Below are 16,395 nucleotides of genomic sequence, written 5' to 3' on the forward strand. Positions count from 1 at the left end.
CTTCAAAAAAAAGCACTGCAGCTTTCCTAACGACCTTTTTCTGGAGTAACCCATGGGTCTCTTAAACCTGACTTGCAGAAAAATAATGATAAATTCACCTAAGTATTTCTACTGCAGTGAAGCAACCCTTCCTTCTGCCCTCCAGCAGCTAGATCCCTTTGTTGAACAGAGCAGAAGCACCTAAAGCAAATGATCTTCTCCACGTGGACTTTCCAAAGCCACTTCAATGTAAGGAGAGTCTTTCCTCCATTCATGTAGTATCATGTTCACAGGTGTAATGTGGTCAGTCAGCCCAGGGTCCCATATCTACTATCAGCAAGGAAGAAAGATACTTGTGTTACTACAGAATAGAAGGAAACCATTGAACGAGCAACCTACCTCTATCTGCTTATCCTTGAAGATGTTGTTGATGCCATTGTTAAAAGATGCTCCAGAAAACATGGATGTTATTGGATATGTCAAGTCTAGAATGGTCTTAAACACTGAATTCATATCCTAAAAGGAAGAGAAACATTTCAAAGGTAAGTATATTCAAGAACCCACACCCCTGTTTTTCATATGCAATTTCAGCCACATCATATATATTGCAGATTCTAGCAGCAAACACTGCTACTGGAGGCATAAAATTGTCAAGAGGACAGAAATGCAACCACAAAACCCACAATCAGCAACACCTTGTAGATCATCCTAAATTTAAAACAAAAAACAAACTTCCTACCAAACTGTAGTAAGGCTATGCAATAGTGAGCATTCACATTGCTTCATTCTTACTCTTGTAAGAAAACTTCCCTGTGAAATTTGCAGGCTGGGGACTGACCTTCTGGAGAGCAGCTCTGCAGAGAAAGACCTGGGTGTCATGGTGGACGACAAGTTGACCATGAGGCAGCAGTGTGCCCTCGTGGCCAAGAAGGCCAATGGGATCCTGGGGTGCATTAAGAAGAGCGTCTCCAGCAGGTGGAGGGAGGTGATCCTGTCCCTCTGCTCAGCCCTGGTGAGGCCACATCTGGAGTATTGTGCCCAGTTCTGGGCTCCACAGTACAAGAGGGATGTGGAGCTGCTGGAGAGAGTTCAGTGCAGGGCTACAAGGATAATCAGGGGCCTGGAACATCTGCCCTATGAGGAGAGGCTGAGGGAGCTGGGCCTGTTCAGCCTAGAGAAGAGAAGGCTGAGAGGGGTTCTAATCAACGTCTGTAAGTACCTCAAGGGAGGCAATGAGGAGGATGGTACTGGCTTCTTTTCAGTGGTGGCCACAGACAGAACTAGAGGAAATGGCCACAAAATGAAGCATCAAAAGTTCCACATGAACTTAAGGAAAAATTTCTTAACAGTGAGGGTGACAGAGCACTGGAACAGGCTGCCCAGAGAGGTTGTGGAGTCTCCTTCTCTGGAGATCTTCAAAACCCGCTTAGACGCGGTCCTGTGCCACGTGCTCTAGGTGACCCTATGTGTGCAGGGGGGTTAGACTAGATGATCTCTGAAGGTCCCTTCCAAAGTTAACGATTATATGATTCTATCAAATACTGCATGTGGTCCCAGGTTTTTGCCTTAACAAATGCACATTAATTTATTTCTTGACATTTTAAAAATATACCCAAAGATACCAGGTATCCCCGTTTTATAATCCTGCCAAGTTGAAACTTCAGCACAGCTAATAAACTTTCACATTCTATGTGCAGTTTACCTTTGTGGAAATAAAATTACAAATCTGCAACCTAAGAACAGATGTTAAAAACAAGAGCAGATGTAAGATTTTTTCACATCAGGCCTCCTTTTTATCCCACACTTAAATCCTTTATCTGCCTTGGTGTAAGCACTTGGGGAAAACACATATGTGACCCTTCAGGACTACAAGAAGTTTAAGGAATTTTCACACTTCGAAGAGCCTCATTCTCTATATATATTGAATTATTTTCCATGCCGAAGCCCATTACTGGGTTCTTGTTGGTTGGTAGTTGGAATTTAGGTACTCAAGTGGGCATTCTTTATAAATTAGATTAAAATAAATAATTCACATGATGTTTCCTAAAGCAATCTAGATATCTATTAGATTACATAACAGCAAGCAGGTGCTGCCAAATGTGACATCCATGTACTGTACTTTGGCTTTCATGGGTTCTTTTTGCCCTTCCAGGTGTATTACATCTTTGCACTAACCTACAAGGTAGAAACAAACAAACAAAATATATGGACTAACCTGATAGCCCAAGCAGCATTACAGCCACTGTTAATTGTTCCATAATCACGGTACTCATCTCAGTAATTAAAAATCCCCAATGAAATTTAATGCCTGAATATATTGCATCATAGTCAATTAAAATACAAATTAAAATCAAAAGTAAACAGGATTTTATTAGACAAAATACACCTATGAGTTGAAATACTTTCTCTCTATATACAGGCTCTTTTTTTAAGCAGATGGACACCTTGGCAGACAACACGGTGCCGTTTGCTGCTGCAGGACAGGGCCCCTAAAACTGCAGCCTATTAAAGTATCAGTGACCAACATCTGCCCGTGGCTTCATTCTAGAGGGGATTTAAGGCACAGCTGGATTAGGCAACATTGCCAGGGCCAGCTGCGTTTCCACATGTTAGATACCTGCCCAGGCACCCCAAAAAGCTTTTAAAAAAGTCCATCCATGGGAAATGGGGCACGTACAAACCCGTCCGTTTCCTTCTGGCTCTCCTTTTCGACCCTGATGGATGCAGGCAGTATTGTCAGCCTAATTACCAGCGTGTTCCTCACAGCTTCTTTGAGTTAAGCAGAATCAGTTTCATACTTAAAGTGAGGATTTGGTCTCCAACAGTACTTAGGAGAGATTAATTCAAGGGAGTATGAATCTACAAAAATTCCATTTTTAAATGCTAAAGAAAGATCTCTCCAACTCAGCCCTGCACATCAATGATCTTTATAACACTGGACTCTACATCTTCCAGGCAATTAATGCCCGTAGCAGCCTTACACATGAAATAAGGCCTTCTAATTAACGTCTGAGTTCCCAATATCCTCATTTCTCAGCTTTGGAAAATGCCCCTTTTGCGAATGCTGATGGCCAACAGCCTTCTGAGAACAGCCGCACTCCCCTCCCCTCCACCAGATAAACAGAACTGAAAAATCAAAGTTGCCCTTTGCAAAGGGAGCTGGATCCTTGTGACCGGTGCTGTCATCCGCCAGCACCAAGGGCAATGTCTTCGCCCCTGAGAAAAAGCAGCTTCTGGTCACCAAGAGCGATGCTGGTTCCGGCAGCGCAGAGCAGGTGTTTTGCAGTTCTTCGCAAGCATCTCCCACAACTTAATTGTTTACTCGGTTTTGCTGCAACATCAGCTTTCTTTTAATAAAGACCTTCAATAAAGTTATTTGTAGAAGCTATCCCACTGCATAATGTATTTTAAGCCAGGAAGGGATACGTATGTGGCAAGGGGCTATAGAGAAAATCAAGTTGCCATCATATTGCCCAGTTAGGGCCAATAAACCAAGGACATTCCCATGACTTTGCGATGCTCCCAAGTGCAAAAAAAAGAAGCCATCAAGGCTACAGGGAAAACTTTTTACAAGAAGAAAAGACTACAAGAGTTGTAGACAGATTAAACATTTTAGAAAGTACTAGAAACAGCATCCAGAACTGCCTTCAGAGCCATTTCAGTGCTCACATATGAAGTTTTAATGAACCAAGCAATGGAATTTACAATGAAAAATAAGCTAAAGACCAAATAAAGGCATAATTCACAGCGACAGTGTCAGATCAACAGCATTACAAGGATATATTTATCCCAAAAGCAAGATGCTGGAAGTTTAGGTTTGAAGATAAACTATTACAAAATATAAGAAATGAAGAAAAAAAGAATTAATACTTAGAACGTTAAGAAAGCTTGTCCATCTCTTAGAGTAATGTAAAGAATAGAGTAAGTAAATATACGTTTAATATCAGTTTCAGATATTTTCATCCATACCATTAGCTTGAGGTCTCCATAATCATTTGCTCACACAGTTGCTACAGGAGAGAAACATGGTGGTTTGGTGACTTAACAGGATGGTATGAAGCAATATACACATTTGGGTTTTGTGGGCAAATCATAATGTTTGGATTGGGGAAGCTTCAGCATAGATAATTATGAACTGTAAGCCCTATGTATACGGGAAAAGAGATTTTTACCAATACTTTTTGATACACCAATTTCATAGCTGGGTCTAGTTATAATAAATCTTAAAAATTACTTCCATTTCCTGTGATCACTAATCTCAAATACCAGGTTTAACCTTAAAGGCCACCAGAGGAAATACTTCAGCTGGTTTACATAAGGAACCAAACTTGGCCTGGTTTGATTTTTATAAGCAAGGAAATCTAAACAAATAAATAAACATAGGAAAAAAATAGATGGAGTTCATACGGCACAATTAAAAAGCCACAAGCACCAGCAGCACCTCGGCAAGCTCATGCAGTCCTGCAGCAGCCCCAGACTGGCAGGCACCTAAAGCAGCTACTCTGCTGTGCTTTATCGACTGCAGTTACAAGACAAAACAATTCCACCCTCACTTGCACATAGCCCATAATCAACCTGCAAATTCTTTAAGATCTGCAGCGCACTTTAACACTGCTTTTATATGATCGAGTAGGATGCAAAGCCCTTATAAAAGGCTGCAATTTCGCTTCCACTCTGATGTCCCCAGCAAGGGCATTGCTGGCAGCCCTGGCACGTGGCTGTTGCCCGTCCTTGCTAACCTTGGCCTTCACCTGGCACAGCGGCCCATGCTGCCTCCCGCGCTCCTCCTCAGCCCGCGGCCACAAGCCGTCTGCAGCCCAGCCCTGCAGCACTGGCTTAGGCAGAGCCCTGCAAGGGCAGATGGCAGCTCTCTTCTCCAGATGCCCTGTGTAACGGCTCAAGAAGGGTCCTGGGACACGGTTTGCCAGCAGCAGGATCCCAACTGGGGCACAGCTCATGATTCTGCCTTCGGCCTCCCCGTGCTGCACAGCAACCTTTGCAGCCATCAGCTCAAGTAGCCAAGTTGGCCAGAAAGAAAAGCATGGCCAAGAAAAATGTGGCTAGATCAGCTCTTTGAGACAGGGTATGCCCCACTCCAGACGTCCTAGAGCCATTTCCACTCTTTGTGCTTTGCTGTTTAACCACGGGCACAGAAAGAGCAATGGCAGCAGGTAGTGACTAACCCAGCTGCTTACTTCCCTTTGCACCGCAACAAATCCAAGTAATTTGTTTCTTGGCTGCCTGGTTAGCTCCAGAAATCACATCGAATTACAAACATCCTTTCCCCTGTCCTCAAGTATACGGCTATAGAGATGCCCAATTCTAAAAATACCTGAAAGAGAAAATGCCTGCAGGACAAAACCACCATTTATTCTGGTGGTTAAAAACAAACCACACTTATCTAACCTATCACAATGGTGACATTTCAAAACCCAGCACACCCGTAGGGAAGGAGCACGCGGCTGCAAGGTTTAGAGCAAAGAGCACTCGACAATATCCATCACTAGCACAGGGCAATGAGCACGAGAGCAGCTGAATGGTGGAGCCCGCAGCATGCAGCACACTGCTGTTCTTGCATAGCGCTGGCTTCGTGGAAGACGCCCCTCAAAGCATCTTCTGCAGCAGCCCAGCAGGTACTTGCTGGACCAATTCTCCTTGGCAAGGCTGTTTTTACATAAATAAATAAATAGAATAATAAAAGAAAACAGCACAAACTGTCCCTTGAGCTTTGGACACTGGGGTGGAACTGCTACGTTCATCGCTCAGAGCAACAGCCTCTCATATGTCTGGTTATTTCTGATGGTTTTTCTGTGAACATCTAGCAATGTCACTTGCTGCTATTAGGGTGCTGACGCTTGGTGAGTGGAGCCACCCTCCTTGCTCCAGTGACAGCTGCTGTAACATCGGTCAATGGAAAATAACATGGAACAGCCAACGTTGAAGAGATTTATAACCCCTTAAAGTATCTTATGCTTCAGCCAAGACGCTGGGCTTGGAGAGAAGGTTTCCATCGTTCTCCTCAGATTAAAATGCATTTGCCTGCACCAGGCCTCAGAGCACATCATTAAAAGTGAAAAGGGTTTCAAACAAAGCAGGAATTTTTGGTTTGTTTTTGGAGGAGGGAAGAGATATTGTTTGTTCCTTGTTTTAACCTTTCATGTATTTTGACTGGTCGCTCCCAGATGCTTGAACAGTTTCTGGTTTAGATGTGAACCTGGCAAGTTTGTCAGCATAATCATTAGAACCTCATGTAAATCCATTCTTCATGAGAAAGATGAAATCTTTGCTCCAAGAGGCTGGAGAAGTGAATGATCGTTTCCCCCATGGATTTCAAGATACAAATACCTGTGCAGTCTGAGCAGAGAGCCTGGGCCAGAGCCCATCCTTTGGGAAAGCGACTTTGAGCCCAGAACCTAAGCAGCACACTAGATTAGTTTGTTTCCTCTTTAATTATTGATGGCAAGGCTGGGGCGGTGAGCTCACGAGCAGCCGTCACGGGCTTCCCGACTCCACATCTCCACGCGTGCAGAGCGGACTAATCCCGTTTTTCCAAAGAAAGACACAAAAGAAGATAAATCTCTGGACAAATGTAGGGAGCAAAATGCCATTATTCCAAACTACCTATTAAATACAAGAGGAATTAAGAGAAGGTAATGAACCACAAATTGCTGGGGGCTAGGAAGACATGACATGGAGGAATTGCCACATGCTTGCTCTGCTGCAATGACATCCTGTAGGCATTTGAGAGTGACCAGTGCAGGAGACAAGAGCCTGAGGCTAAGCTGATCTCTGATACAACTAAGCAGAATTCTTCTTATATCCTTAACCTCGGCTTCCCTCAACACCCTTCCATTTTCTCTGTACAGCAAGAGAGAGGTTCAAGGTGCTTCTCAACACAGTCAGGCAGGTTCCTATCCCCCCTAAAAGCAAAAATGCCAGCAAAGCCAGAGCTCCCTGCAGCTTGGAAAGCTCTTCTTGTTGCTTACCTTCCACAAGAAAATACAACATGGAAACTTAGTTTTCATATAAGCAACATAAAAGTTAATTCACATTTGAACTGGTGTCTTCCAGATATGACGTTAACCTTCACCGTCAATCCATTTTAACTAGTGTAACTTGGCAATAGTACCATTTTCCCCTAACACCCTGTCAATAAGTGAATTCACACCAAATCTAGAAGTCGCTGTTTAAAACAATCTTCCCAAACCTCAGTTCAACTAATAATATAGTTTTGCATGTATGATGCATTCAAGTTAAAAATTTCTCCTGACTGAGAGCACTGACACTGCAATTCTCAGGCCCCACTGTGAATTAAACATTTTGATCTTATTTAATTTAGAGAAGAATTACCTCTGTCAATCAGTTCCACTGAAAAATGACAGCATGTGAGAACGAAAGAGAGAAAATTATACAAAAGAGAAACACATTTGTTGAGAGTTGGAAAGGAAGCGGATTCCAGCACACAAAAAGAAACAAGGACAAACATGGGCTAACACACTGCAACAATATAATTCTCAGACTGTGACTGGAGCTTGAGTAGGAAGGGAAGAAAATAAATAAAAAACTAACTAAAAGCATCAGTCTTCTTGTCCTCCTCAGGAGCACGCATTGTCACAGCTTGCCAGTATGATGATGATGAAGAGTTTTTTAAAATTTACTTCCTTTATGCCAGGCAGGGGCCCCATTTGACAGACACAGAGGGCGGCAGCACTTTCCTTGGACAGAGACAGGTGCCCTGCTCTGTGCCCCAGCATTGTGTGGAAGCTCTTGCACTCCATCTGAGAGCAGAAACACAGCATCTTAAGTTCTTACCATGGCCCACTGACGAGCTTTGATCCTCATCTGATTGTAGCTTCGCTCTTCAGCATACAAGGCGCTCATGAATGCTCCAATCGAGGTTCCTCCAATCATATCTACAGGGATGCCAGCTTCAATCAGCGCTCTGATAACTCCCACCTGGGAGCAGCCCCTGTGCCAAGCAGAGAAGACCGACAAGACGTTATCAGATAAACAGCCACTGAAAGGACAAAACACAGGAACGCTGTTTGCTGTTTTCTAGAAGAACTCAACTGTGGACAGGTTCAGCTGCCAATCTGCAGCTAAACAAGCATCAACAGTGGGAAAAAAAAAAGTTTTGTGAAATTCATGCAATAAAGATCTTCAGAAATATTTCTTGAAGAGTCTAGGAAATACAGACCACCTAGTCTACCTTCAGTGAAAGGCAGCTGGATACAACTGCAGCAGCCAAGAACCAAATAGTGATGAGGGAAAGTCCTACCAGGGAAGAGCATGGTTTTGCCCATCAATAACCTACTAGGAGTCAAAGACCATGGGATAAGCAAGAATCAGTGACACTCACCCACACAGAGATTTCAAACACCTTTCAGCAAGATTATTTTCCAATGATACTTCAAGAAACTCATCCATCCTGGGATAACACGACAGGTCATCCCACAGATTAAGAAGGATTTCAAAAATGGAAAACAAAAAACAAAAGACAGAAAGAAAAAACTTGAAAAAGATTAGGGCAGATGAAGGAGTAGTATTTGAGCACGACACAAATTCCTTCAGTTAAGTCAAGTCTGCAAGATTCCTTGAGTACAAGAGCTGCAGAACGATCTCACAGCAGCAGGAGTCAGGTGATAAAACAACAAATGAAACTCAGTGCTGACAAGACAAGGGAAGACCAGAGTCACAATGCCCATGTGTTGGTGATTTTGGAACTGCTCTGAAAAATACTAACTTGTTGGTCAGTGGCATATTAAAAGGCAAATCAAAGAAACCTGAATCAAACCTAAGACACAAGAACTTAAATCCAGAATGTACCTGCATCCTGAGAGCCACCAGCAAGCTCAGACTTCTGTTCTACTCTATTCTTTTAGGGTTGAGAAGGGACAGAAAGACGTGATGGGTAGAACACTGGTAGAAACACGTGATCTGAACCAGCCTGGTGGGTCTTACAAACAACTCTGCCTCAATGGGAGAGGGATCCCTGCCCACCCTGCAGAATCATTACCTAAAAAGAGGAGTTAGAAATGGAGGTCAATCGCTTTCTTATCTGTGCAAAATTACAGCTTCCAGTTTCAAATGTTTTGTCCAAGAAACACCAAGGATGTTACTTCACCTGGAGGGATGTTTTGCAGTCTGAGGCATACAGCTGTAAAGCCTTCCTTGCCCCATTTTATCCATTCTTCTGTCACTCCTTAGTTTGGTCTATTTACATCCTCTTTCCCCTTGCTGCTTACATGCTGTAAATACTTGCTAGCAGCTGTCAAGTCTACCATAGGTGTCATTTGGCCAAGATATGCTGAGCACATTCTTTCCATCCAAGCAAATCCCCTCCAGCTGCTGAAATGCTTTGAGACGGGTTCTCATTGAAGTCATTTACACCAATATAACTGACAGATCTGCACTGGTGAAATCAAAGAGCAGAAAGGGGCTCACTTAGTTTTCCCCTCAAAATTCTCCATCTCCTGCTCTACTACTGCTTCTTTTCTTAAGGTGCCTAAGTTGCCAGTGGATGCTACTGTTTTTAGGACTCTAGATGATAACTATCACCAAGATCTGCTTCTGCTTGGTGCTCACGTGTGCTTTATCTCCATGTCCAAGTCATTAGCTGACACTGATTCTACTGACGGACAGACCTCGCACTAAAACTTGCTTTCTGGAGAAAGCCTGCCTCATACGGATCCATTAAGACAAGTCAAGCGCTTTAAAGCATTTCATTTCTTGGAGGGCAGTTTTCAAATGCCCAGTAGCAGCTTGACCCCCTTTAACCAGATTCCGGCATTCATATTTCCATAAAATCAAGGGATTTGACGTGGTCACTCTGGATTTGTTTCTACTTTACTGTACGAGGCCCTCTGATAAACAAAGACCACTACTTCTGCTGGCAGGCCATCGCCTCTATTCCCTGCATTGGCCAAGTCCCTCACAATGATACTTCCTTCAGCAGAACATTAACAGCAACATTACTCCGTAAGATGTATCGATTTCCGAGCACTGACCTATAGGATGGGAATGAAAGCGCTTTTCTTGCTCTCGAAGGGATCTGCTATCAACTGCAAGATTAAGTCGTGTATCATTTATACAAAACTATAAAGCTGATGGCTCCTCCTCCAGCATCCTGACCAGTTTCACGATTGAATGTGCAATCTAAAGTCCTGAGAAAAGGCAAGTGTTCATGAATCCCTTCCACTTCCCCAAGGGTCAACCAATGCCCCAAGGAGCATTCGGCGCACGCAAACGCGGGCACGCTGCCGAGGGCAGCTGCATGCTGCGGCGGGTGGCTCGCCAGCGGCACGAATCCCGCTTGCCGACTGCTCGCCCGGGCCTCCTGTGCGGCCAGTGCGGGCTTGTGCTACAGCAGATGAGAAAAGAAATTCAAGGTGGGAGCTAGGCCCCCTGCACACAGCCAGAACAGAGACCAGGCCCCAGCCAAGAGAAAACAGATCGCAAGCCTCTTGCAACACCAGGCCCGTTTTCACAGGACATCCGTCTCCTTTTAGGGCAACAACTGAGAATCATACAATCACAGAATGCTTAAGATTGGAAGGGACCTCTAGAGGTCATCTAGTCCAACCCCCCTGCACACGCAGGGTCACCTAGAGCACGTGGCAAAGGACTGCATCCAAGCGAGTTGTGAAGATCTCCAGAGAAGGAGACTGCACAACCTCTCTGGGCAGCCTGTTCCAGTGCTCTGTCACCCTCCTGTTAACAATTTTTTCATAAGTTCCTGTGGAACTTTTGGTGTTTCAGTTTCCAGCCGTTTCTTCTAGTTCTGTCGGTGGCCACCACTGAAAAGAGGCCAGAGCAGCGTTCGGCATGTGGAGCATGCAGGAAGACGGCTTGTGACGACGCTGTGTGTATACATCAGCACCGGGGTGCTCTTAGGGTCAATGGAGGAAAGGACTGAGAAATCCTTGATTATCTGGCTGACGCAGGAGCCAAGCATCAGTTGCCTGGCAAGTTGCATAGGCAAGGAGGCACAGGGGAGTCCACCTGGAAATCAGGATGCCACCCGCACGCTTCTGGCCTGGAGCTGCGCACGCAGCTGGCCCTTGCCTAAGGCAGGCTGCAGGTGTGGCTGGATGGGACACTTCCTCTGGCAGGATTAACCCCTCAGCGCTGCTGGTACCAAGGCCAAATGGCCAAGATTATTTTTAAAAAATTTGCTACCTGAGTCCCAAAGGTCCGGCCTCTGCTCAAGTGCAGAGTCTATATATAAACTCTTCTTTTCCATCGTATTTCACTCCCTAGGCCAGCCCTGGGTACAGTCCTTCAATTAAGAAAGTAGAAATTGCATCAGTTAGTGGAGGAGGCACTGGGACAAGAGTCCCATCTCATTTCCATTGCTATAGATATAGTCCAGTCTGGGAGAGCACAGAAAGGCTTGCAGGAAAACTCCTGCTCCTGAAACAAGCTCTTCCTTTCATCCCCAGTGGAAACGCTGCTGGCACACGGCTCTGATGCACAAAGACCAGACTCAGCGGATAAAGGAGAAACTCTGACAGGAGGAGCCCATGTGCCTTTTCAGCATGTACCTGTTGGTGCTCAGATTAGACGCAACTTACTGGAAACACGAGGAATGCAGCTGGACACTTTGGATTAAACAATCAGTGGGAATGCACATTGAGGTCAGGAGGACTGAGGAAAACACAGTTAATACAGAGCAGCGATACTGCTCCAAGATTTTCTCCTCCAGTGCTGTTTAACCTCTCAAGAGGTTGCTGCCTGTCAGCACTGGGAAGAAGAAACGCAGCTCTGCAAGCGCCTGCCACACGTGGAGGGACCTTCATCTGTCAGACCATGAGCAACGGAGCAGCAAGGCAGGGATACAGCTTCAGCACTTTCAATGTCTACTTCAGTTTGAGGAGGGAGGAGAAAATAGGGCTCAGGTGTTCAGTTTCATAGCATCTCTCACTGCTCCTAATAGACTCATCAGGATGAAGACAATAACTCTGAGGCAAAAAGGTGCTGTTTCCTTTTGGTAAAAAGCAGAATCAAGGTCACAACTGAGCAGAGCCCTGCTGGCTCAAAACAGAAGTCTCCCTGCGATCAGGCACTTGCTGCTGCCCCAGTTTCCAGAGGTAACGACGTGGCAGAGGAGGCAGAAAAACAGAGCAACTGCTCTGAGGACTTCACGAAGCTGCACTGTCTCCTCAAATATGCAAATCAAGTCTCTTTCAAAACCCTAAAATTCCTGAAGAAGCAGAGGTATAAAATAAGACCCACTCTGTCTTCATAACCCAGACACCAGTCCAGGCTGGGGACCAACCTGGAGAGCAGCTCTGCAGAGAAAGACCTGGGCGTCATGGTGGACGACAAGGTGACCATGAGGCAGTAGTTGCGCTCGTGGCCAAGAAGGCCAGTGGCATCCTGGGGTGCATTAAGAGGAGCATCTCCACGAGGTCGAGGGAGGTGATCCTACCCCTCTGCTCAGCCTGGAGAAGAGAAGACTGAGAGGGGATCTAAACAGTGTCTATAAGTACCTCAAGGGAGGCACTGAGGAGGATGGTGCTGGCCTCTTTTCAGTGGTGGCCACAGACAGAACTAGAGGAAACGGCTACAAAATGAAGCATCAAACGTTCCACAGGAACTTAAGAAAAAATTTCTTAACAGTGAGGGTGACAGAGCACTGGAACAGGCTGCCCGGAGAGATTGTGAAGTCTCCTTCTCTGGAGAACTTCAAAACCCGCTTGGACGCAGTCCTGTGCCACGTGCTCTAGGTGACCCTGCGTGTGCTGAGGGGTTGGACTAGATGACCTCTAGAAGTCCCTTCCAACCTTGAGCATTCTACGATTCTATGATAACAGCTTGGCTGAAGGCACATTACGAGCAGCAATCAGATCAGCCACTTATGTGCTTATGCACTGTGCATAAGCACAGATGATATATGTATATATTTACTAGCTCCATTTTCAGAGATGTGCCGGACTGGTATATCCGTCATCACTTTGCTCAACATGGCGTTAAAATGCTAGGGAGAACCTCATAGTGACTTGAGCTTCCAAGTCCTCTGCTGGCTTTCCTACCACGGGGATGGACAGGAGGTTTCCAAGCCCCTGGTTATGGCATGGGTGCTCACTGTGTTTCCCCAACTGCAATCCTGAAGCCAAGACTGCTTACTGAAGCACCAGCTCCCAGACTAAGAGATACAGTTATATCCACTACACAGTTATCAAAATATGCATTTTATAATGCTTAACAGAGTTACTCTGGAGGCTCTCAGTGCACAGAGGAAATAAATTAAATATTATATTTAATATAAGTGCTACAGAGGCATACCCTGCACTGGTATCTACAAATGTGAGATAATGAAGAGTTTGTTATCTATGGGAAAAGCAAATTTTCAGATGCTTTCCACTGCTTTTTTCCTGGTTTCCTACGTGGCCCAGTCACTGCTGCTGTGGAAAGAAGCCAACAAGTCTCCTAGAAGTTAAACTCTATTATTTCCAATTTGGCACCTTCAATCTTTTGCAGCACCACCACACACACAGACACGTTGTTTTGAAATCTAATCACGGTCATATTCTTCCAAGAATATTATTTCCCAGCTTTCCTGATCTGAAAACTTTCCAGGATCATAAAGCCAAAAGAATTACAGTAATTGAGCTGTCAGCTCAAAAGATTACCATAAACCAGGCCACCATATTTCTGCTCCCATGGCACTACTTGCACACAGGGCAACATTTAAGAATTAAGGCCCTTTTCTAAGTGACATGGTGAGAGAAATCTCAACTTTTCATCTTAGCATCCAGCTACCGACACCATCTGTCCCAGCAGTTGTCCTGCAGGACACTTGGCTTCTTCCCTACCACTGTACTTTTAAAGATGGCCCTTCAGAGGTACAAGCAAATTGAACCAAACTGAACCCAAATTCTTTCTGCTTCCTCCTCTGTTAACACCAGCTTTCACTCAGATTCAAAAAAACCTTTCCCTTTGGCGTGCTATAAAAATTCCAAGTTACCCTTAAAAACTCCCAAACACCCTACTTGGCACTAGTCATGCATGGGTGATGGGCAAACAAGTCCTATTTATCACATCCCCAGTAAAACTCTCTTTCTGGGACAAAATTCAAATGAAATTTCCTTTCACCACTGATCTGCCTTCCATTCGCTATGCTAAATGTACAGCAAAACTTTAAACATTTGTGCCTGACAAATAAATAAACAAACAAAAACTGCCCAGAACTCCTGGGAGGGCCATCAGGCGTGCTCAGTGCTGCAGCAGGAAGCATCAGAGAGGAATCAGCCCCCAAAGGGCTGGAAGGAAAGAAAAACGAAGTAAAATCAGAGTATAAGGAAATCAGAAAACTCAACAATATTTTTGGTTTGTGAGGATACCAGAGGCACAATTCCTTGTGTGTGCACAAAGGAAAGGGAGGTTGAGTGGCAAACCACACCTCCTCAAAACAAACACACAAGTACAGCACGTTAAAGAATTTACACACTTAGGCTTTACTCACAAGTTCTCCAACCTCCTCTTCAATAGGTGAGGTGGTTTCCCAAAGAAGTTTGGGCACATTCCTAAAAAACAGCCGGCAACAAAAAGCTTCCTCATTCTTCCTAAAAGGTGTGGCCTTTCCAGAGTATTCAAACAGCTACGGGCAAAAAGTTCTGTCCGTCTTGATTTATTCCACTTTTGGCTTTGTAGCGAGGCACACATTTTAATTCTGCTGATACAGAGAGATACAGAACTAATAACAGGAGCTAAACCATAAGGAAAGTCCACCATCTGTTCATTTAATTTCACTGGTATATCAAAGCACTATAATAATGGGTTCGGTGGGTTCAAGACAGGAGATCAGGACAGTGAAAATAAACCACTTGCAATGATTTTTTTTCCAGTTCCCAAGCTCCTGCTGCTTAAAGATTTAATAGAAGCCATTAAAATCTTCCACCTCCATCGCAAATGGGAGCAGACAAGCAATTAGATAGGCGCTATGGACGGGGAAAGATCATTAACCGTGCCTTGGGTGCAAAGCCATAAGAACAAGACTTCTACGTGCATACGATGCTCCAAATATTACCCAGCTTGCAGAGCTATCGCAATTCAAACGTGAGAGCGGCCACGCGGTTCTGTCCAAGCTCAGGACAACTGCACTTCAAATACAATTTTGAGCTGATGCACAAACACCATCAACGGGCCCAGGTAGGAGGCAACACACAAGATGCTCCATCCTTGCAGAAATCGAAGCAGGGTCCCTGAGCAACAGTTACAGGGCAGTGCCCTGCCAGCCACGGAAACGAAGTCTGAAACCACCGATGCGAGTTCACAGCCATCCTCGGAGGTTTTCTTAATGTAAGCAAGTGCTCACACTGCACTGCTTTTGCTTTACAGCCACGTTTATTTGCACACAGCCATGGATCCTCCACTCATTTCAGAAACAGAAACACAAACCCACCAGGCCATTTCTCCAAATATCCGTATGAACAATCTCAACCTCCAAAGTCCCCCTACATAAATCTGAGCTAAAAAAAGGCTTGGGGCTTTAAAAGGCTTGTAAGATTTCATAATAAAGAAAAACTACCACTCCACTGCACATCGAGATACGGATATCTGCACGCAAATAAACATATTATTTGCTATTAAATAGCTTCCCCTTCTCTGAACTGCATTGAGTAGAACAGAAAGCTAAATGTATTTGGAAAAGGGCAAAGACTGCAGACTGCCAAATGCAAAATCACAGGGATTAAACTTATGCTTGCTCTTCTTGCCCTGCCACAAGTCCAAAGGCTGAGACCTGCCTTGGTGCACACAGGGATAACTTTGAAGGGATCTCTCAGGATATTCAGGTTTATTTCCCAAGTCTTAGAGCAGGCTCAGTCTCTTTTCACATCATTTCAACACATCCAGAGCATAGAAAAATCCTGATTTCCAAACCATTAGGGCCAGTAGTGGATTGCAAGTGCTGCAGGATGTGCTTCATCCTTTGCTTCTAAAGGGAACAGAAGAAACATCTTCTGGTTTCTTTTGTATTTTTCGTTTCCCAACACCCTTAACAGCACCAGCAGGATAAGAAACTGAATCCTTCTGGTGGCACTTACCATCCTCCAAAACGTGGTTTATCAGAGTACAGGAAAGTAGACTCCCTCCATGCTGTCGCAGGAGCAGCTATGCGGGAACGTGGCGGCTTCCTTGGGAGCCTGTCTCCTGCACCACGAGCGGAGAGATCCCTGAGTGGCTCTCAGGGTTACTAATTATTGTAGAGAATAAACCAGAGAGAACGTCATCCTAATGCTTGGGCTGGATTTCAGGCTGCAGGTCTAAATCCATTGCACTTAAAGGGAACGACACCTTCCTAAAACACCAAATGATTCAGAACTGCAATACACACTTCTTTTCTATAAAATGGCTTCAGAGCATTTTATAAAGGACGACCTGCACAGATCCCAAAGCCAAGGTGGCAAGAGT

General features: G+C 44.7%; 1 protein-coding gene across 1 annotated transcript in view; it reads right to left on the bottom strand.

Moving 5' to 3' along the window:
• PNPLA7 (patatin like domain 7, lysophospholipase) overlaps positions 1–16,395 on the bottom strand; it is a 113,643-nt gene that overhangs the window by 25,059 nt on the left and 72,189 nt on the right. Inside the window, exons 26-27 of the mRNA XM_088532172.1 lie at positions 7,792–7,948; positions 379–495 (exon numbers count right to left, since the gene is read on the bottom strand). Of these exons, the coding sequence (XP_088388298.1) occupies positions 379–495; positions 7,792–7,948 (274 nt within the window). The remainder of the gene's footprint in view (positions 1–378; positions 496–7,791; positions 7,949–16,395) is intronic.

This window comes from Tinamus guttatus, unplaced genomic scaffold (assembly GCF_059628265.1).
Source record: "Tinamus guttatus ecotype Peru unplaced genomic scaffold, ASM5962826v1 Tinamus_guttatus_pri_ptg000457l, whole genome shotgun sequence".
NCBI classification, from domain to species: domain Eukaryota; kingdom Metazoa; phylum Chordata; class Aves; order Tinamiformes; family Tinamidae; genus Tinamus; species Tinamus guttatus.